The 24,355-nt window shown below is 37.8% G+C and overlaps 2 protein-coding genes across 3 annotated transcripts; one reads left to right on the top strand and one right to left on the bottom strand.

Annotated features, from left to right (window-relative positions):
• Positions 1-5,815: 5,815 nt before the first annotated feature.
• Positions 5,816-10,404, bottom strand: LOC107794713 (LOB domain-containing protein 10-like). 2 transcript variants are annotated; one of them, XM_016617237.2, is made up of 5 exons: positions 9,982-10,404; positions 9,781-9,843; positions 8,338-9,047; positions 7,457-7,754; positions 5,816-6,090 (listed from the first exon to the last, which is right to left on the bottom strand). In XM_016617237.2, the coding sequence occupies exons 3-4, from the start codon at positions 9,008-9,010 to the stop codon at positions 7,510-7,512; spliced, it is 918 nt and encodes a 305-aa protein (XP_016472723.2). In that variant the 5' UTR covers positions 9,011-9,047; positions 9,781-9,843; positions 9,982-10,404; the 3' UTR covers positions 5,816-6,090; positions 7,457-7,509. The 2 variants fall into 2 exon arrangements, with proteins under 2 accessions (XP_016472723.2, XP_016472724.2); XM_016617238.2 differs by having other exon boundaries at positions 8,350-9,047; positions 9,982-10,400.
• Positions 10,405-14,399: 3,995 nt separating this feature from the next.
• On the top strand, positions 14,400-15,910 carry LOC142171870 (uncharacterized). The gene is made up of 3 exons (XM_075235577.1): positions 14,400-14,688; positions 15,067-15,413; positions 15,560-15,910. Exons 1-3 carry the CDS (start codon positions 14,400-14,402, stop codon positions 15,908-15,910), a joined length of 987 nt encoding a protein of 328 aa, XP_075091678.1.
• Positions 15,911-24,355: the final 8,445 nt, after the last annotated feature.

The following is a 24,355-nucleotide window of genomic DNA, read 5'->3' as shown; positions in this document are numbered from 1 at the left end:
GAAACAAAAACAGAAGCAAGTCGGCAAAATGGGAGATATGTCTATATACAAATTTATCTGCATGGGTGATTACAACATAAAAACTAAGAAATAAATTTCTCTACCGGGAGCGGTCTCTTCTTTATCAGGCTCCCCCCCATTTTCGGATCCACTATTGCTCACATCGTCGTCGTCATCACCATCAGAAACCAGAGCTTCAGCATCAGCTTTGAGTTCTTTTGCCCTTTTTATATCTTCAGTGAGATCGAAGCCACGAGCATGAATCTCCTCGAGAGTTTCCTTTCTGGATCGGCAGTTAGCAAATTCGGCGACCCAATGCGCTCGACTATCGGCGGATTCGGCTGCCTCTCTTGCCTGGACTTGGGCAGCTTCAGCATCGGCCCGATAGACGGCCACGAGCGCATCCGCATCGGCCTTTTCCTTTTCAGCATCAGATTCGGCCTTGGCGAGTACAGAGGCCAACCGAGCCTCAAGCTCCTCAATTCTTCTTGCTTGAACCAGGCCTTTTTCCTTCATTTTCTGAAGTTTGGTTTCGAGCGATGATAACTGGGCTCGAGCAGTCTCTTTTTCTACAGCAAAGCGGTCCATACCTTCTTTCCACCGCAAGAATTCCATCCTTATCATGTCGACCTCCTCACGAAGCTTCCCGGTCATTTCGATTTTTTGCTGCAGCTGTGAGATCGAAATGTTAGCTATCGTTCCGGTATCAAGCCCATAGGCTTTCAAAAGCATCATTACCTGCTCAGACAAATCATTCTGATCTCGATAAGCCTTGGCCAGCTCAGCTCGGAGGTCTTTTATTTCCTCCTCTCTCTTCCCTAAGGAAAGTCTAAGGGAGTTCCTCTAATCAGTAGCGCGGTGTAGGTCGGCCGCGTATCGATGCAGCTCATTCTAGGAATGAGAACATTGCTCTCGATGGAATGTCACTGCCTGCAAAGAAACAAGAAGCGAAGTTAACGAAAAACAAACATAAAGATAGTACCGACAAAATAATTTTAAAGGCTCACCTGATTCAAAGCCTGCCGCAATCCGTAAAAAAGATCCGTTTCATCACCGGCAATGTCCTCAATACCGGTAAACAGGTCACGAAATGGATCTTCTTCATCGTGAGGACTGTCTAGATCGAGGGCTCCTAGAGCTTGAAATTCCCGAATCACCCCTGCGGAAAAGGAGGGAAAGGTAGGCGAATCCTCGATCGATGCTGCCCCAAATGACTCACTTGGAGCATTCCCCTCGGCTCGAAGGGGTTCGAGGGGCTCTTCGATCGTATCCCCTGCCGGTTGACTCCGATGAGAGGCATTTTCGACATCCGATAGTTCGGGGAGTCAACCTGAATCTTTCTCTAGTATATCTTCAGTTCGAGGCGGAGCCTCATAGAGCATCATCGATCCAGCCGGCGATGAGGCATCGATGGCTCTCTTCGTTCGGACCGCCAACACGAACTCATTGTTCTCTTCTTCTTCTTCTTCTTCTTCTTCTTTATCTTCATCCCTTAGACGCAGAACGGATTTCACGGTCAAAGGAATGACATTCTTGTTCGGCTTACGAGCCGTCCTCTTCTTCGATTTTGGATATTCGGGAACCGAGGCTCTCTTCCTTTTATTTTCCTTCACCGGCTTTGGGACAGAGGTCGAAACATCCTCCTAATTAGACAGGGGCCTCAAGACCGCGTATTTACCCAAACCTGCATATGGGAAACCTTATAAAAAATATTTTGAGAAATGCCTCGTTTGGATCATCAGAGTCCGAGAAATGAGCTTACCATGAGTTTTGGCCTCCCATTGACCCTTTGACAAATTACGCCATGAGCGCTCGGTGTATGTGGAGGTCAAAACAAGAGCTCGTACCCAGTTCTTGAGATCGGGAACCGCTCCGGGCATCCAAGGAACCGCTACATCACAAAAGGAGGAGTGTCGATAAGAGAATAAATAGAAGAACAAAATAGAAACAACAACAAGATCACACTTAGGTTTCATATTCCACTCCTCGGGAAAGGGCATCTTTTCAGTCGGAATCAGGTTCGAAGTCCTTACTCGAACGAATCTGCCCATCCAACCCCAGTCCATGTCCTCGTCAATACTCGAGAACAGAGCCTTGGTAGCCCGACGCTGGAGTTTTATTAACCCTCCTCGAAAAAGTCGGGGACGGTACAGCCGAATAAGATGATCGAGGGTGAACGACATCCCCTCGATTTTGCTCACAAAATATCGGATCAGGATAACGATCCGCCACAAAAAAGGATGGACCTAACCTAGGGTTACCTGATATTGTCGACAGAAGTCAATAATGACGGAATCGAGGGGACCCAAAGTGAAAAGGGTAAGTATATACATTCAAAAACCCTTTCACGTAAGAAGTGATATCTTCGTTAGGGGTAGGTATTATTATTTCTTTTTCACCCCAATTGCAATCCTTATTTAACAGATCGAGGTATTTCTCGGTTATCGAACGCATGTACCTCGATACCGGCTCACACCGGCCAGGGACCGATGAACCTTTATTAACCTTAAAATCTAAAGTAAGTACACACGCCCTAGGAACACACTCCTCAGGCCGTGGTTCTGCCGGTGTCTCATCGGTGACACACTGTGAAGATGAAGCCTTCTCTTTCTGAGGAATGGTTTGCGATGTTTTTGCCATTTTTGAATTCAAAAGTAAGAAATAGAAGAAAGTGACAGAGATTTGGTAGAATTGAAGAGGGGTTTTTGCGGAAAGAAATCACAGCTTTACTGGTAAGTTGGAGAGTACGAAGAGGAACTTGGGAAACTTTGGAAGATAGAAGATGTAAAAATAGTAAAAGATAAAAGTAAGGGTTATTTATAGGTTCAAACGATGGCGGTTCGGTATCAGCAGTGGCCGATTACCGCCTGACATGCATTAAATGCCTTGAAAGATTAAACCGACGGGACAGCTACCAGATGCGTCATAGTCGAACCCGATGGAAACGATAAGATATAATCCGATCGAGCTGTTGAAAATTATATCGTTTCTCGCCATATTCTTTCTGAGAAACGAGGGGACTATCTGTATACGGTCGAAATAGATTTCAGCATTGGCATGTCCGATCGAGTTCGAAGGGTGATGTATCGAAGTAAGATCCCGAAGGGGGGGCGAACTTACCTCGAACCCGGGGAGGCCGGTCCGTGTCGAGATCGATATCATAATCAAACTCGAATAAGAATCAAACCATGATGCACGGTAGACTTATCGTGCTGATAATCCAGAGACCAACCAACATTGACCTAGAATCAATTCGCGGGCTCGAACCAAGATCACGAGTTCGAGCCGAAATTAAGCTCAAGCCAAAATCGAGGATTCTAAGCAAGATCGAGCTCGCAGACAAAAGCCGTTGCAATCCCACTAGAGAGAATCTTGACAGAAATTATGGAAAATTGACTTATCATGGGTCTCCCACTGAATGTTTATTTTATTATGCTTGGAGGCGAATCCCTCCACTATAAAAGGGCTTGGTTATCATTTCTGTAGGACAGTTTTCTAAGACTTACATTGTAATAAAAGTACTATATTCTTCTACAGTAAAGAATCGCTCTTTCAATTTCTTAGATTGATTCTATTTGTCGAATCCTAAGGTTCATTATTCTTGATAACCTTATCTAGATTGCATTCTCTCCAATCTACATTTACAATTTTATTTATCCTTGCATTTTAAATCAAGTTACGCCACATATCCTCGGAACTGCGTATAAATTCAACTCTATCCATTTTTCGGGTAAATAAATATGTTTGGTTAATTTAAGTTATATATGCTACTTTGTTGTACAATACATCGTTTTTAGCGGTCTGATTGTATACCTATATATTTAAGAAACAAAAATAAATAAATAAATAAATAGAAAAATAGTTTTAAATTAGGTAAGAAGGGCTGTGACTCATTAATCAAACTCATCCATCAAATTTAGGCAAGGAGAAGACATTACTCGTTCATTAACTCATGAATATATTTTAATCTATCCAAATTTAACATAATTATTTCGTCCTTTTGACACTTCTTTATTGATAGATACCAGCTCGCACCTTGGTCTTACAAAATAAAAGAAGAAGGCCATGTGCAGGATATCTAAGAAGTCTTCCAATATTTCCTAGATTTTGATCCTCAATATTAAAGGAACTTTTAGTAAAAGAGTAGCCTAATATTATAACTAATTTACACTAACCTCCATATTTTAAAGTCAGAACTGCACATGGCCATCGAAGCGATTTCATGACATCTATGAACCCAACTGTAAATTAAAAATATTTCTTAATACTATATCCTTTATGGAAGCTCTGAAATCCATAACAAAATTGAACTTTGAGGAGACAGTGGTAATAAGATTTTAAGGGGGGATTGGGGGAGAGGGGAGGGGGGGGAATACAGGTCAATAATGTCAGGTCTTATTCTAGTTCCAGATGCAGCTGTATTTGCCTCTCATAATCTAATAATTTGCTGCCAGTAAGAAGAAGCGTCTTATACTCATCATAATTAGGGACGTTCATGGTTCGGTTTGGGTCGATTTTTAAAAAAAAAAAAATCAAACCAAATATGTCGATTTTTCAAATATTGAAACCAAACCAAACCAATTGAATAGTTTTTTTATCGATTTGATTTTTGTCGGTTTTCGGTTATTTATCGGGTTTTTTTTCTTAAATATGAGACATACACTACCAAACGCATATTCCGGCGACTACATTTTCAAAGTAACACTATCAAATCAATTGTTCTTTGAGAAATCTTTCATTTTCAAGATATATTGATGATAATTGAATCAAATGGTAACGAATAATTTAAGTACTCAATTTAAAGTCGATTATTTTTAACATGAAATAAATTATTGTACTTAGTAAAAGAAAACTACCAATCAAAATAGAATGTAAAAACAAAGAATTAGATTATTATAATAGCAAAGAATTAGACTAAAAATATAAATGACTAATATGTACCATAAAATTTTAGAAACTTTATATAAAAATATACATATATATAGGTGTAATAATAAATTTAAATAGCTATTTTTATAGTCGGTTTGGTTCGGTTTTTTCGGTTATTTTTTTATTAAAATCAAAACTAAACCAAATTTGATCGGTTTTTAAAATTCAAAACCAAAATCAAACCAAACCTAAAAAGTATCAATTTTTTGGTCGATTTGGTTCGGTTTCGATTAGATTCAAATTTTCGGGTTTGTATGAACACCCCTAATCATATTATGCTGCTATTGGCTGTTACTTGCATTGTTTGGGAAAAGTACTACACTTTATTTTCTATTCATTTATCTTCTGTTTGAAATTAAATTATGAGACAGCCTTTAGACGAAGCGGAGACAGAGGCGGACCCAGTATTTAGAGATAATGGGTGCACATTTACGTTCAACTAAAATTTGTTTTGTATATAAGGTGCAACCACTACTATTATATCACTATTTTCTAAACACATATACATGTATATGTAGAATTTTTATCGAACTTTATGGGTGCCGATGACCCCTCCCAGTATAGCATAAGTCCGCCTCTGCTTCTAAATATACTCCCTCTAATCCACAGTAGTTATTGTATTTTTCTTTTACACACCTCTTAAAAAAGTATTAATAAGAAGACATTTTGACTACTATATCCTATTTAATACTTTTCACTTTTAGGTTTTCCATGATTTGTAGTTAATATTTTTACTTTCCGGAAATTTGAGTTCTAATCTCTCATAGTTTTTACCACACTGTTAGGCCACACCCTCAAATTGCAACTGAACAAATTCATTCGTATTCCTTTGGAGAGAGGAAATTATTGAGCGTAAGCTAGTCAAAGTTGAAGAAAGGAAAAAATATAAAAGAAATGTGAAAAAAGAATGAACTGTATGAAATAATCTGCATGATGGGAGGAGAAAGTTGGCATCTATAGGTAAAGAAAAGACAATGGTAATGTTAAAACGAAACTCCTAAGTTTCAAAAACTTCACCTCCCCAATAATTTAATCATGTCCTTCAAACCTCAAATGAGGGTGACAAGAACGAAAATTCAAAAAAGAAGGCCAGATTCTTACGACTTTTCACTATCGGAGTTGAATATTCTCATCTCCATCTCCATCTCTCTTCTTTGTACGCTGGTTTACGCATCAACCACAGAAAGAATGTTAGAAGAAAGCTAGTTGCATAGCTAATTCAGTAAAAAAATTTAAGCTTTCACAATGTATAGTAGTAACGTTTACACTATTTTAAAAGTTTATCTGCAACAATTATCATGTAATTTTCATGATAAACTAGATATGATAATTTCAAAATAAAATAAGTCACCTACTACGACAGGTTAAATTGCGATGCCAATATAATTATTATTTGCAGTATCATGCAGGTATATAACTTAAATCATTTGTATATACTTATAACGAGTACCTACTCAATAAGCATTGTTGATAACCTAAAATATATTGTAAGTAACTTGCGATAACAAAATAAAATACTTTAATGGTGTAAAATATACAAATTAAATTATTTATTGTTCTCTTCAAAGAACTCACTTACGGAAAGAATCATGTGCACATGGTAAGATATCTCCTTTCAAACGCACGGCACGCTACCATTAACGTCAAAGTCAAACTAATCCCAAGCATATAGACGTATGAGACACAAAACCACTGTAATATGAAAAGACTTGGGGCTAACAGGAATCATTAATTAGTGAGGTGACATTATATAGTGAAAAATCTAGTAGAATCTAATTTAGAGTTTAACTTACATATACATATTAGTAAGAAATTTTGTACTCCATCCGTTCAATTTTACGTCAACTTATTTCTTTTTTGGTCCGTTCTAAAAAGAATGTCCCATTTCTAAGAATGACCCTTTTTTTGGTCCGTTCTTTTTGAAAATAATTTTGCTTAAACTTACTCCCTCCGTTCACTTTTACTTGGCATGTATACTAAAAATATATTTTTATTTTTACTTGTCACTTTACGCATATCAAGAGAAGACAATTTTTTTTTACTGTTATACCCACAGTATTTATTACTCATTTCAAATCATTTTTTCAAATCCAATAAAATATGCATCAATTAATATGTGTATTATAGTAAATTATGCACTTCATTTATTATTTCTTAAGGGGCGTGAAAAGTCAAAACGTGCCAAGTAAAAGTGAATGGAGGGAGTATTATTCTACCCTTAACGTGCTTAGTCAAACATGTTCACATAAATTGGAACAGAGGAATTACTATTGCAACACTTGATAGCGTAATTTCTTTTTACAGTATTGTGTTTATTAGTTAAACTCAATTTTTTAACTTGTGTGACAACGAAAAAGTATTTATTTTTAAATAGTGATTACCCACTAATTTTTAAAGAAGTATGCAAAAGAATTTTAGGAAAAAATGTAACCAACCATCCCTCAGGATAACCCAAAATACACGAAAGAGGAGCAACAAATGTGAATAAAAGAGAGAGGAAAGAAAGAGATTTGAACGAGAAAGTTACCAAGATAAAAAATTGTTGAAAGGAAAAAGCTTCAATGGCATGTAGTGAAGAAGTTAACAAGAAGGTCCAATGCTCCTTTCCTCTTCACTTTTGGCTCTTTGTTGCTGCTGTGGTGTTTGTGGTTGTTGCGGTAGCTGCTGCTGTTGCTGTTGGAGCAATTGATGTGGCTGAAGTTGAACCTGGCCGCAATGTTCCTGCTGGGTTTGCTGAATTTGATAAGGATTGTCAAAGGAGCCCAAAGCCAATGAAGGTGATACTGAAGAATTCATTTGATGAAATCCGGTAGCAGTTACCGGGTCTGCGGACGTAGACGAATTCAAGATTTAATCTTTATCAATTCAAAATTCCTAATTCTAACTTCTTTTGGCATATATGATAATAGTCATTTTCAATTAATATGTTTTCTTGAAAATTGGTTTTCATAGAGAATCTTGTTTTTGAAACTATTTTCAGAAGTTTGGTTAGTGAATAGAAACTATTCTTAGAAAAAAACATATCTTAAAGATTGATAATAGTATTAGCAAATCACAATATATTGATCAAAATTCACTATTCCTATAAATTAGCAATGATATTTAAGTGTTTGTTTAAGCAACTTAAATGAGTTTAAAAGTTACTACTATATAATAGTTGTATGGAAAATGTGATTTTCGCCTACAAGTGAGAAAAGTCATTTTTTTCCTTTTGTTAGAAAATATTTTCTTTGAAAAACATTTCAAACACCCAAAATTATGATTTCCTAGTAAAAGAATTTCCTAAAAATAACTTCTATCACACCAAACAAACCCTATGTCTATAATAATTTTTAAAATTTTCTCACACACACATATACATTATAGTACATAATTATGTAGATAATTGAACCTATCCTTTAAACTTACATCCGCCACTACCTGCAGAATCAAACCCACTGTTGAATTGTGGATGCTGCTGCTGTTGTGCCTGTTGTTCATAAGTTCTCAGTATTTCCTGTTGATCCCTCGCCGCCATCGCTGCTGCTAATTGATGAGCTTCAATAACTTGCTGCTGATTTTGCTGCTGCTGTTGTTGTTGAGAATCACGCAACATTAACTGAGCACCATGTTGTTGTTGTTGCATCCCAGTTGGCAATCCCAACATTGGCTGCATATTATAAGGCATCATGGTAGAAGAAGACGGATTATTCGGATGCTGTTGTATGTACCCCGGGTGTTGAAGAATTGGCAACATTGCTGAAGGACCAATGTAAGTTGCTAATTCTTTCTTAGCATTCAATAAATCATCTTGGACTTGCTTGAGTTTATGTTGAAGTACCGAAATTAGGCCAACACAACCATAAACTGGATCTCGAAGGCGATAGTCGGCTTCATAGGCAAGGGAATTTACAGCATCTTCACGTTGAGTGGCGTTTAATTCGTTGAGTAATTTAGCCACATTACTAGCCCCAAAAACCTTGTGAACATTGGCAAATTTCTGGGGTTGATCAGGTGGGAAGTATGGTGCAAAAACACATTCTTGAGTGCATTTTCGACGCAAGAATTTGCATGCTGCACACGGAGAGTTAGACGAGGACATCGTTGGCCTCCCTATTGTTGTAGACAAATGAATGCCTCTATAAGAACAAACAAATTATGAAGCCTCAGAAAATGACATAAAATACATTTTGCAGTATGATAAATAAATTGTAATCGTTCAGATCTTATACTGGAAATATATTTACTCACAATAGATAATCAATAAACAATGGAGTAGATAATAAATTTGACTGTATTAAAGAATGCATGGTATTAAAGAAGCTGTTTCATTAATTAACAATTTTGGAGTAGAAAGGCATTAGAGTCCTATTGAAGCAAACATGGCAAGTAAATAAAATAACAATCTACATAGAAAAAAGAGGTCTTTTCATTTAATTTTTCAAGGAAACTAGGGAGGAGTGAAAATAGAAGCTGAGGGTGATTAGTAACAAAAATTGCTGGCCAATTCTTCCCAAAAAGTAGTACCAAAGTTCATACTCGATCCAATTCTTCGAAAGTATTCCAACCCATAATGAATAAAAGCAAAAGGGTAGATTTTTATGATACATTTGCACCAAAAAAGAAAATTAAAAAAAGAAAGAAAAAAAAAGTGGTTATGTAGTGAGACAGCGGTGAAGAGGAAATAATTACTTGCAGTTGTGGTTTAAGATCCCAAGTTAGTAAGTGAATCAAGATCTCTCTACATCAACATAAAATTTATTGTATTTCCTTATCAAAACAAACTTTTCTCCAATTCACAAAAAGAAATAAAGATCCAAAAAGAAAAAAAGAGAGGAGAAGAGTTAAAAAGATCAGAAAGGATAATCTCACCTTGTACTTTCGAAACTTCTATAGATCAAACTTTAATCCTTTTCCTCTCCTTAAAACTAACATCTGCCAAGAATGGAGCGAGTAGAAAATGAAGAAAACGAATATAAACAGGATTTAATACTTAGATCTTCAACTTTTCGAGGGGTCTCATAGGATATAGTTGGCATATATATTATATAGTCCTTGAAAATTTTCACTTACCTCTATAAAAAGAAAAGAGAGAAGGCATTCGAAAATGGAAGATTAATTCATTCTTGGTTCATATATAGGAGGGAGTGGAGGCCTAGGGTTGCTGTGAGAAAGTTGTCGATCCGATCTTCAAGTTTTGACGATCCCAATGGAAGAAGCAGCAGAAGAAAGAACACAACAAAAAGAGAACACGTTTATTCTTAGTAGGTTTTATTATGAATATGAGACAGAGCTAGAGAATTAGTGGGTTGATGAAAGAGATTAAAAAGGAAGAGATAACTCATTTATAGCCGACGTCATTTTTATTATATAGTGGGGTAAGTCTGTAATTTGATCCATTTCCGAGGGTCTAATGTGAAAAGCCTTAGCGACCACGTAGAGAGAGGAAGAAACCTCCGTTATGAATTTCTATTCTAATACTAACTAATGAATAAATGTGAATCTCAGTAACCTCTTTGTCCCTGGACCAATTTTGTATTTCCAAATGTACCCTTACTAAAAGTCAAAGGTGCTCTATAGGTCTCTTTTAAATTGGTACTCCTATATATATATATAGTCTTAGTGTACGCATTTTGCGCGTGTACCCATATTAATGAATATAAATATTTTATTAGTTATTTATATAAAATTATAAAATAAAAGTTAAGGATTTGTTTTTTAAAATAATAGATGTTTTTGTATTTGGCTAGCTAAATAGATGATGAAATCATGTCCAATTGAAGTTTTCAAATGCCTTATTGTGAAGGATTTACATGGAAATATCTTATGAAAATTATTGTTATTTCTGTGATAATACAAAAACAAAATACAAAATTTATTTTTGCACGATTCTTAGATTGAATATTTTGGTCTTTTAATTTGATAATGAAAAGATTGGACTTGTACCTCCTAAATATTAATAATGAAAATGTAAAATTTTAAAATTTGACTAATGTTGAGTTAATATTTTGCAATAAATAATTTAAAATATGAAGAATATAGGGAGTTGTCCTTCGTTGGAATAAATTCAAAAAAGAATAATAATGAAGGACAACTCATTTAGAATAAATATTTTAAAAGAAAAAAATAATGAATGATAATTCATTTAGAATACATTTGTACTTAGAATTAATGAGCTCAAAATTTTGAATATCACTTAAATATTATTAAAAATATATTTTGAGTTATAAATTAAAAATTAAGAAAAACAATTTAAGTTTATAACAAATATTTATCCAATTTAACTAATTCAATAAAAAGTAGATAAGTTTTCAAGTGAATTGCAAGCCTCTCGCAAATAAAATTCTTTTACTTACCAAAAAGAATATTAATTGTAAGAAGAAAAAAAGTTAAAAAATAGATATCTTCCACCACCTATCCATCACGTTATTTCCAATATCTAAAAAGTTGGATTTTTTGGTAAGGTTTTAATTAATTTTAACCTAAATATTAGGATTTCTTACTTAGTTCCATAAGGAAAGATATAATAATCAAACTTTTAGTTGATTTTATTGTCCTAGATATTAGAAAAATAATTTAAATTATAATTTTGACCAATATAATATTTATTTTTAAAGGGTAAAAACGCGAATAATATTTTGCTAAGGGCTTTCGTACTTTTAATATATTATAGATAATTTTAATCTAGATCAACTTATGTGCACTAGTTACGTGGTAATAAGTATTTACACAATCATATAATTTATAAAATAATTATATGTTCCATTAAGTTTTTTCTTTCCTTGGTTCAAACATGTAATTGTCATACATTCACACTACTGTCTATTTCGCCGAAAAAAGAAAATGAACTAAGTTAATTACTGTTCTCTTCTCCAGCTAGTATAGAGTCTATAGACTAATTACTCATTTATTTAGTCATGACTACATTAGTAATAAAATTATATCAAGTTGTTACAAGTCTTAGAACATTACTTAGACACGTCGTACAATATTCTCACGTGCATGAAAAAAGAAAACTTCTGAAATTAAATTAAAGTACTTTATTTGAAAGTCGTAGGAGTAATTATAATGATTATATACTCTTGGTAGATCTAAGATTAACTATTATAGTATCCATGATTAAACTATGCGTTATGTACTGCTAGTATGTGATCTAAAAGCCCAGATGTTATTAATTAATTGACTATTTGAATGCTATTTTATAAATTCTCCAATTTATAAGAGGTTTTCAAACCCTTTAATCATTTCTAAATGTGGGTGGTGATTGATTTTATTTTTTTTTAAAATAAGTAAAGGAAAATTAGTAAGATTAGCTATAGATCTAATCTCGAAACACATACAACCAAATAAGGAAAAAACAATATGACGAGTGAACATAAAATTAACGTTTGGCTCGATATGAAATATTTATATTACCCGATCCCTTTCCATATACACTCTGAATATGATATGATCTGTAAATTCACATAGTAAGATCAGCAGAATATAGTTTAATTTGTATAATTTTAACAGAATAATGTACTTTTATTTGTCCAATTAAGATCATCAAAATCTGGTCAAATCCTTGAATGCAATTTACTGTTCTACAAATCTACCAATGGATATGCACATTGGCTTAAGAGCCCTACACAACGGAGCCAAAATTTCCGTTAAGAGGTGTCAAAATATATAAAAGTAAACATACCAAGAAATTAAGGGCAGTCAATACATAATATATATACATATAATTTATTTTTTTACCTAGCTACACAATATATTTTTCCCGCGAAGAGGTATCATTTGACACCCCTTCCTATAAGGTGTTAGGAAGGGGCTCCACCACTGTACACAAGGCTGCATCTATATTTTTGGTTTTAGAATGGAAGTGTTATATTTTAGTAATATTTTCGTTCATATATACTATTTGAAACCTTATAACGAAAAATGTTCATGTTTTTGAATTTACTCGACCTAAACACGGTTTAGCTACAAAATATATACATTTGTTTAAACTAGAAGCCTTTCTGCGATAGTCTTCCTTATTTAGACGCGGGATTTTTGGATCGCTTAGAGATTTTACTCACGCAATCATCGCACAATAATCAAGGCAACATATTTGTAGAATCGATCTATTACGCAGATTTTCACTGGTTATCATCGCACCATAATCAAAGCAACATATCTGTAGTATCCTTCTATTCTCTAGTTTTCTCTGGTTTCCTCTAATTCTCCATAAACAAAGATTTTGAACAAAACAATTGCAAACAATTAGCTATAATTGAGTTGAATTTCGCGACATAATGTCAAAATTAGCGATTATGCTTCAGCTCAATGGTCGGTGGGATAGCGTTGGGAGATACAACGATTTTGATATTGACGAAATTGTAGTCAATGACGATTCAAATTATAGTCAATTGAATTCCGCAATTGCAGAGCATCTAATGATCGATACCTCCGCAAAAATTATCGAAATCAAATACACTCTCAATGAACATTGTCCTCTAATGGAAATTCGGAGCCATATGGGAGTTCGAGTGTATATGGAGACGAAAAAGGAAGATAAAACATAGGAATGTATCTGCTATGTATAACTGTGCGTGATTTCGATTTGGAATGCAGTATGTCGAATGCGATCACATTTGCAGGTTTGCTTTATTTTTTCAGTGCTAATGTTTTTTCAGTTACAAGTGTTTTACAATTTTACTACAAAACATCTATAATTTTACTACATAACAAATGTAGTTCAACTGTTATGTCTCTACAAACATTCTGTCAAATACTGAACACATGGATATACAGAGGTATGAATAGTTATACTTTTAATTAAGTGCAGGTTCTTCTGATTATCGTAATACTAACGTGGTACAATTGTCACGCAATTGTAACACAATTGGAGAAGTATTAGGAATAGTGAAGTTGATTGTTATGCAAACATCTCCGAGAATTATGGAATATAAAAGTATCATCATAATAAAACATACGCCAAATGTAATTGAAGTAGGCCAAGTTTACCAAGACAAGCAAACAATTGTCAGTGCAGTGAAGAACTATTCTGTCATGAATAAGTTTCAATTTAGGGTGAAAAGGTTTAGTGCAAGAAGGTAGAAATATTTTATTTGTCAAATTCATATTGTGTATAAGTTGTAGTATTTTTGTATATAAATTATTTAAGATAAGTTTTTGTGCATCAACAGCCTCGTATTTTGTAGCTACAATTTGCATAATATTTTTTGAATTATTTTATTTTGTACGTACTGCCTCGTATGTGTTGGGGACAATTGTACGTGGCACTTCAAGTCCACCAGCATAAATGAATCAGCATTGTTCAAGGTTCGAAAATTCAACAGCTTGCATACATGCTATTTGATGGACAACACATACATACAACGCAAACCTACTGCTATGGTAGTTGGCAGTATGGTGATGCCAAAATATGCAGATCCTAAGACAATATACACACCAAAAGACATACAAACTAACATGTTGTCGGATCATGGTGTGAACTTAACAACATGCAAGCTTGGAGAGCAAAGGAAAAGGCTTTGGAATTTTTGAGAGGTCATCCTGCTGATTCCTACAGTCGCTTGCCGAGTTATTTGTATATTCTGGAGAAGACTTATCTGGGGTCGGTAGTGAAATTGCAGAAGACTGAAGATGATTATTTCTTGTATGCATTTGTTACACTTAATACGTCCATCAAGGGTTGGGAGCATTGTAGACCAGTTGTAGTAGTTGATGGCACCTTCTTGAAGTCGGCATATAGGGGAATCATGCTAACAGCTAGCACAATGGATGCAACAAGTAATGTAGATTAATTGTAAAAATATTGTTATAAAGTTATTTTTGAGACTGTATTTTTTATATTCTCAAGTTTTATTACATAAAGTGAATTTCTTTTTGCCACCTGTGTGATAGGTAGCATATTACCACTAGCATACGCCGTTGTTGATTCAGAAAATGACACATCATAGAGGTGATTTTTTGAGCAATTCAAACATGCATATGGTGAAAAACCAAATATATGTGTTGTTTCGGACCGGAATGAGAGTATCTTGAAGGCAACATCTACTGTTTATACCGTCACTCCATATTATGCTTGCATGTGGCATAGTTGGATAAATATAAGGTCAAAGTTTAAGAAGGGTCATCTAAAGTTAAGCGAATTGTACTTTGCCACAGCACGATCATACATGCTTGATGAATTTAATGAAAGAATATCAAAGATTGAAGAGATCCACACACGTGTTAAAGTATACCTATACGATATTGGCTATCACAGACGGTCTCGGGTACATGCTACGGTGAACAGAACGTGGACGATGACATCAAACATTGCAGAGTCATTGAATGCGGTAACCAAAGATGCAAGAGAGTTGTTTATAGTAGAACTATTAGAGTACATGCGGACTCTTCTTGAACATTGGACTAATGAAAAGTTATTGAATGCAAAGGGTACGTTCACGTACCTTGGGAAAAAATACAACAAAGAGTTGGAGGACAACATGACATTATCGCAGAAGATGAGAGTAAGCTATAGCTAATAACATCAGATCAATGATTCCGTCAAACTAAATATATATTGTTAATTGTAGAATTGTTGTTGTATAATTGTAGTTATTTTGCTTTGTATCTGTTGCTGACAACTTGTTGTGTGTTTGTAATGCAGTTGTAGGTGAGGGCTTCAACAAAATACATCCATACCATGATAGATGATGTGAAGCGCTTTATTGTTTGTCTTCAAAACAAGAGATGTAGTTGTGGACAATTCCATCTTGATGAACTTCCTTGTGCACATGCTTTGGAGGCTTTGAGGCACAGGAACGAGTCTTGTGAAAACTATTATTCTCCTTATTACACGAGGGAGAGCCTTCTGCATACTTATGAAATACTAGTAGACCCGTTGCTTGACGAAAGCAAATGGAATGTGCCACAACATATAGCCGAAGAAGTGGTAAACCACCTACCGGGAAAAGACAGCCAAGGAGACCTCAAAAACAAAGACACAAACCATATGATGAAGTAAATGCAAAAAAGTACAAGGTTTCATGTGGCAATTGCGTCTAGAAGGGCATAACAAAAGATCTTGTAGGAATGGTTCCAAAAGGAATTTAAAATTGATACAGTTTAAAGTTTTTTTTACTGAGTACTGTTGATGATTGTCACGACCCAAAATCCCAACCTGTCATGATGGCGTCTATCTCGTTACTAGGCAAGTCAATAATCTCGATAAATCACAATTTTTCTTAAGTTTGAAAATACAATAATTTAATACAATACAAAATCCCATAAATATTGACACGAACACTCCCTAAAACCTCGTGTCACTGAGTACATAAGTATCTAATATGGATACAGATCTGGAGCATAAGGTCTATAATAGTCTAAGACCAAAATACAGTAAACAAGGAGATAGGGAAAGAGAGACAAGGTATGCGAAACACGACAGCTACCTCTGAATCTCTTGAAAATCAACTGCGCGAAATGATCAACACCCGTTATGTCCGGGAACATCTTGATTTGCACACAAAGTGCAGGGTGTAGTATGAGTATAACCAACTCAGCAAGTAACAATAATAACTAAGGAACTGAAGATAATGACGAGCTACACAGTTATAGTTCACTTTCAGTAATTCCAGTAAAGAATAGACATGCTTTCAAATCCGGTAGTTTAAGTCAAATCAATTTTTATACAATTCAATTTCAGGTATTCCGGAAATAAAATCTTTCAGAGATTTCACAACAATGACATATAGCAATCAAGTGAAATAACAAATGCAAAGCAAGTACAACCTTTCAAGCAAAAGTCACTCCACTCATCACTCGTCTCTCAGCCTTCAATACTTACACTCAATGGGTACCCGTGCTCACTGGGGGTGACAAACTCCGGAGGGGCTCCTACAGCCCAAGCGCTATAATCTACACGGATAACTCACGTGCTGTACGGACAACTCATGTGCTATAATATCCTGCATGGACAACTCACGTGCCATAATATCCTTACCTTACCGACAGGCCCTCGACCTTACGTAGTCCTCAACCTCTCTAGTCTCTCGGGCTCTCAAAAATCACAAAGATCAGCCCAAACAAAGATAACATAATGCATCAACAAATATCAAGAAATACTGAGGTATGATACGCAAGTAAAATCATGACTGAGCACAAGATAAAAATTAGCAATTGATTCAATAAGTGCGTGCCCTCTATGGGTCCCAACAGTACTATCACATAGCCTAAGCATGATTTCTAACATGATTTATAGTCAAATTTCTTCAACACATAGAGAACATATAGCTAACAATAATTATTCAACTTTACAATTTCACAGGACGGACCAAGTCACAATCCCCTCGGTGCACGCCCACACGCCCGTCACCTAGCATGTGTGTCACCTCCAAAATACTCACATGACACAAAATTCTGGGGTTTCATACCCTCAGGACCAGATTTAAAACTGTTACTTAACTCAGAGCGTGAAATTCTTTACTCTGCTATGCCTTTGCCTCGTAAAATCGGCCTCTGAATGCCTCGAATCTAGTCTCAAATAATTCGTTTCAGTCAATAAAATTTATTGGAATTAATTTCATAAGAAAATGCTAATTTTCCATAAAAATCTGAATTTTAGCTCAAAACTTGCGTGTGTGGCCTACATCTCATAACTCTATAAAGGTTACAAAATCTGGAATCCCATTCAACCACGAGTCTACCCATACCAATTTTATCAAAATCCGACCCCAACTTGACCCTCAAATCTTCAATTTAAACTATGAGGGTTTTCAAAATTTTCCAAATTAATTCACCAATTAAATGATAAAAACAACCATGGATTCGGGTAATTTAACCAATATTGAGTTAAGAACACTTACCCCGTTATTTTCCTTGAAAACCTCCCAAAAAAAGCCTCTTCCCGAGATCAAATCCGTCAAAAACTGAAAATGTCAGAACTTAAACTCTCTGTCCAGACCTCTCTTCTCTGCGAACGCGACAAGTCCCTCGCATTCGCGAAACACAACTCGACTGCCCACAAATATAACCCTTCGCGAACGCGACCGTGGCTTCGCGAACGCGAAGCTTTGCAAATCTTACCCTTCGCGAATGCAACCACGACGTCGCAAACGCGAAGCTTTACCAATTCATACCTTCGCGAACGTGAATGCCACCTCGCGAACACGTAGAACAAGGACCCGAGGGCCACCAATAGCCTCACTCCTCTTCGCGAACGCGACACCTCTCACGCGTTCGCGATGCACACACAGACATACCTTCGCATTCGCATTCGCATTCGCCTTCGCGTCCTCCCCTTCGCGGACGCGAAGAACAAATCCTCACACTCAGAAAACACTCTTCGCGAATGCTAGGGCCCACTCACGAACGCGAAAGAGAAAATCAGAAAAATGCAGCAGCAGATATCAACAATCTCACCAAGGCCAAAAAATGATCCGTTAACCATTCAAAACTCACTCGAGCCCTTTGGGACCTCTACCAAATATACCAACAAGTCCTAAAATATCATGCAGACTTAGTCGAACCCTCAAATCACCTCAAACAATGCTAAAACCATGAATTACACCCCAATTCAAGCCTAATGAACTTTGAAATTTCAAATTTCTACAAACGACTCCGGAACCTACCAAATCATGTCCGATTTACCTCAAATTTTGCGCACAACTCATAAATGACATAACGGAGGTACTCAAATTTTCAGAATCGTATTTCGACTCCGATATCAAAAGGTCAACCCCCGGTCAAACTTCCCAAAAATTCAACTTTTGGTATTTCAAGCCTAATTCCACTACGGACCTCCAAATAATATTCCGGACACGCTCCTAAGCCCAAAATCACCATACAAAGCTATTGGAATCATCAAAATTCAAATTCGAGGTTGTTTACACATATGCCCATATCTGGTCCACTTTTTTAACTTAAATTTTCAATTATGAGACTAAGTGTCTCATTTCATTCCGAATTCCTTCCGGACCTGAACTCACTAACCCGGTAAGTCATAAAATAACTATAAGGTTATAATACTCAAAACGACTGGCCGGGTCGTTACATTCTCCCCATCTTAAACAAACATTCGTCCTCGAACGGGTTTAGAACAATACCTGGAGTCTCAAATAAGTGTGAATATTTTCTCCGCATCTCCTGCTCAATCTCCCAAGTAGCTTCTCCGGCTGGCTAGCCTCTCCACTGCACCTTCACTGATGCTATGCTCTTTGACCTCAGCTTTCTAACCTGCCGGTCTAAAATAGCCACCAGTTCCACGTCATAAGTCAAATTACCATCCAGTTGTACTGTACTGAAATCCAGAATATGAGACAGATCCCCGACATACTTTCGGAGTATGGATACATGGAACATTGGATGAACACCTGATAAACTAGGTGGCAAAGCAAGTTCATAAGCCACCTCTCCAATTTTCTTAAGTATCTCAAAAGGCCCAATAAACCGAGGGCTCAACTTTCCCTTCTTTCCGAACCTCAACACACCCTTCATGGGTGAAATCTTGAGCAGAATCTTCTCCCCCACCATGTGAACAATATCACGAACCTTCCTGACAGCATAACTCTTCTTTCCTAGACTATCGTGCGAAGCCTTTCCTGAATCACTTTGACCTTCTCTAAAGCATCCTGAACCAAGTCAGTACCCAATAGCCTAACCTCACCCGGCTCAAACCAACCCACCGGAGATCGGTACTGTCTCCCATACAAAGCTTCATATGGAACCATCTGAATGCTTGACTGGTAGCTATTATTGTAAGCAAACTCCATGAGTGGCAAAAATTGATCCCAAGAACCCCCAAAATCAATGACACAAGCGTGTAGCATATACTCCAATATCTGAATAGTGCGCTCGAACTGTCCATCCGTCTGAGGGTGAAATGTTGTACTCAACTGAACTTGTGTGCCTAATTCTCGCTGCCCTGCCCTGCCCTCCAAAACTGTGAGATAAACTGCGTACCCCGATCTGAAATAATGGACACCGGCACACCGTGTAGGCGAACAATCTCGCGAATATAAATCCCAGCCAACCGCTCCGAAGAATAATTAGTATCGACTGGAATAAAATGCGCAGATTTGGTCAACCGATCTACTATCACCCAAACAACATCAAACTTCCTCAAAGTCCGTAGGAGTCCAACTACGAAGTCCATGGTAATACGCTCCAATTTCCACTTCGGAATTTCAAGTCTTTGTAGCAATTCGTCCGGTCTCTGATGCTCGTACTTTACCTGTTAACAATTTAAACACTGAGATACAAACCCAACTATATCTTTCTTCATCCGCCTCCATCAATAGTGTTGTCTCACATCCTGATACATCTTCGCGGCGCCTGGATGAATAGAGTACCGCGAACTATGAGATTCTTGGAGAACCAGCTCACGCAAACCATCTACATTAGGCACAAATAGCCTACCCTTCATCCGTAATATACCGTCATCTCCAATAGTGACTTCCTTGGCATCATCGTGCTGAACCGTGTCCTTAAGGACAAACAAATGTAGATCATCATACCGGCGCTCTTTGATGTGATCATATAAAGAAGACCGAGAAACCACACAGGCCAAAACTCAATTCGGCTCGGAAACATCCAATCTAACAAACTGATTAGCCAAGGCCTGAACATCCAAGTCTAAAAGCCTGTCTGCTACCGGTAAGTATGCTAAACTGCCCAAACTCACCGCATTACCACTCAATGCATCAGCCACCACATTGGCCTTTCCGGGATGATAGAGAATGGTAATGTCATAATCTTTAAGCAACTCCAACCACCTTCGCTGCCGCAAGTTAAGATCCTTCTATTTAAACAAATGTTGTAGACTCCAATGTTTGGTATATACCTCACACTGGACACCGTACAAGTAATGCTGCCAAATTTTCAAGGCATGAACAATAGATGCTAACCCAAGATCGTGGGCTGGATAATTCTTCTCATGTACCTTTAACTGTCTGGATGCATAGGCAATCACCCTACCATCTTGCATCATCACTGCGTCGAGACCAATTCGCGACACGTCACAATACACAGTATAAGACTCTGAACCTGTAGGCAATACCAATACTGGAGCTGTAGTCAAAGCTGTCTTGAGCTTATGAAAGATCTCTTCACATTCATCCGACCACCTGAACGGAGCACCTTTCTGGGTCAATTTAGTTATAGGTGATGCAATAGACGAGAAACCCTCCACGAAACGACGATAATAACCGGCCAAGTCGAGAAAACTCTGAATCTCAGTAACCGAGGATGGCCTGGGTCAACTTTGAACTGCCTCTATTTTCTTTGGATCCACCTTAATTCCCTCACTGGACACTATATATCCCAAGAATGCCACCGAACTAAGCCAGAACTCACACTCAGAGAATTTGGCATAAAGTTTCTCATCTCTCGGCCTCTGTAATACAATACCTAAGTGTTGTGAATGCTCATCCTGGCTACGTGAGTACACCAGAATATGATCAATAAATACTACGACAAATAAATCAAGATATGGCTGAAATACACTATTCATCAAATGCATAAATGTTGTTGGGGCATTGGTTAGCCCAAAAGACATCACAAGAAATTCATAGTGGCCATAACGAGTTCTGAATGCCGTCTTCAGAATAACTGAATCCCGAATTTTCAACTGGTGATACCCAGATCTCAAATCAATTTTTGAGAACACCTTCGCTCCTTGAAGTTGGTCAAATAAGTCATCAATACGCGGCAAAGGATATTTATTCTTGATCGTCACTTTGTTCAACTTTCTATAGTCAATGTACATCCGCATAGTACTATCTTTCTTTTTCACAAACAGAACCGGTGCACCCCAAGGTGACACACTAGGTCTAATAAACCCCTTTTCAAGGAGTTCCTGAAGTTGCTCTTTCAATTTTTTTAACTCAGCTGGTGCCATACGATATGGAGGAATAGAAATAGGCTGAGTGCCTTGCACCAAGTCAATACCGAAATTAATATCCCTGTCGGGTGGCATACCAGGCAGGTTTGCAGGAAATACATCCGAAAAGTCTCGCAGAACCGGTACTGAATCAATAATAGGAGTACAACATCTCTTACAAAGGCTAAATATGACATACATCCATTTTCAACCATACGCTGGGCCTTCAAATAAGAAATTACCCTGCTAGGAATAAAATCTAGAGAACCTCTCCATTCAACCTTTGGCAACCCCGGCATCGTCAACGTCATGATTTTTGCGTGACAGTACAGAATAGCATGACATGGAGACAACCAATCCATACCCATGATTACATCGAAATCAACCATATCAAATAATAAGAGATAAACTTTAGTCTCCAATTTCCCAATAGTCACCACACACGACCGATACTCACGGTCCACAGTAATAATATCGCCCACCGGAGTAGATACACAAACAGGTGAAACTAAGGACTCACAGGGCATATCCAGGTAATGAGAAAAATATGATGATACATATGAATAAGTGGAACCAGGGTCAAATAATATAGAAGCCTCCCTGTGGCACACTGAAACAATACATGTGATCACTGTGTCTGAGGCAACAACATCTGGCCTGGCAGGAAAATCATAGAATCGAGCCTGCCCGCCACCTAATCGGCCTCCCCCTCTTGGGCGACCTCTTGCTGTCTGACCCCTACCCCGAGCTGGCTGGGCGGGTCATGTAACTGCTGGAGCTGGTGCCGTTGGTCGAGAACTCTATTGTGGAACCCCACTCAACAGCCTAGGACAAGCTCTCTTGAAATGACCCAATTCTCCATACTCGAAACAACCCCTCCTCTGACGGAACTACTGTTCTTGATAACCAGAAGAATTACCTGTAGAAGTCTGAGCAGACGAGGCATGATGAGAACTCTGCGCTGGTAGTGCACTGAATAAAGAATGGCCTGAGTGAGCACTGTAAGAACCGTGGCTAGCTGATGCACCATAATGAGCTGGACTACCCGCCTGAGCGTGTCTGTAAGAACGACCCCTACCGCGGTAAAACTGACCCCCTGAAGGAACATCACTGAAATCACCGGAACCACAAGGCCTCTTAGTATTCCTCTAAACCCGCTCCTGGCTACGAACCATCTCAATCTGACGAGCAATGTCGATAACCTCGTCGAATGTAACACCAGACACTCTCTCTCTAGTCATGAATAATCGCAGCTAAAAAATGAGGTCATCTATGAATCTCCTGATCCTTTCCCTGTCTGTGGGAATCAACCAGATAGCATGACGGGCCAATTCTAAAAATCTCATCTCATATTGTGTCACAGACATATCACCCTGACGAAGTTGCTCAAACTGCCTGCGCAGCTCCTCCCTGCAGGACTGAGGCACGAACTGCTCCAGGAATAGACCAGAGAACTGCTGCCAGGTAAGGGGTGCTGCACCGACCGGTCTACACCTCTCCTAAGACTCCCACCATCTGAAGGCAGCCCCAGAAAACTTGAAAGTAGTGAATGAGACCCCACTGGTATCTAAAATACCCGTTATCCGAAGCATCCACTGACACTTATTCAGAAAACCCTAGGCATCCTCTGACTCAGTACCACTAAATGGTGGAGGTCTAAGCCTATCAAATCTCTCAAGTCTCATCTGCTCATCATCTTCCATAACAGGAACTACTGGGGCCTGAGCAACTGCAACCGGCTAGGCTGGTAGTGCCCCCTGTATCTGAAGTCCCTGTACTACCTGGTCTGGAGTACGGACAACGGGGGTATGAGTACCTCCCTCGGCCTGAGAAGCGGCAGGTGCGGCCTGAGCTGAAACCACTTGAGCAAGACCAGTGCAAGCGGCCAATATTTGGGCCAAAGTCTCCTGAAGTCTTGGAATCTCAATGGGCATAGCTGGTGCCTCAGCTGATCCTGTCGGCTCAGCTATATCCGGAATCTTCTCCTGAGTAGGAGCAACTGGTGGTACTATAGGTGCTGGTCCAACTGTGGTACGAGCTACACCTCGACCTCTACCTCGGCACCGGCCTCTACCACGGTCCCGGCCTCTTGCGGCCCTAACTAGTGGCACTAGTGGCTGACCATCTGATCCGGTAGTACGTGTCCTTACCATCTGTTAGAGAATAGAATAGCAAAAATTTAGTTTCCAGAATCAACAAATTCGCACGACATAATACAAGAAAGTGAAATTTTCCTAAGGGTTCCACAGCCTCTCAAAGATAAGTACAGACGTCTCCATACCGATCCGCAAGACTTTACTAAACTTGTTTATGACTCGTGAGACCTATGTAACCTAGGCTCTAAGACTAACTTGTCATGACCTAAAATTCTAACATGTCGTGATGGCGCCTATCTCGTTACTAGGCAAGCCAATAATCTCGATAAACCACAATTTCTCTTAAGTTTGAAAATACAATAATTTAATACAATACAAAATGCCATAAATATTGACACGAACACTCCGCAAAATCTGGTGTCGCTGAGTACATGAGCATCTAATATGAATACAGATCTGGAGCATAAGGTCTATAATAGTCTAAGACCAAAATACA

The sequence above is a fragment of the Nicotiana tabacum genome, chromosome 17 (genome assembly GCF_000715075.1).
Source record: "Nicotiana tabacum cultivar K326 chromosome 17, ASM71507v2, whole genome shotgun sequence".
NCBI lineage: Eukaryota > Viridiplantae > Streptophyta > Magnoliopsida > Solanales > Solanaceae > Nicotiana > Nicotiana tabacum.
Note: the sequence above shows the minus strand (reverse complement) of the source record. Positions and strands in the feature narration are given on the sequence as shown.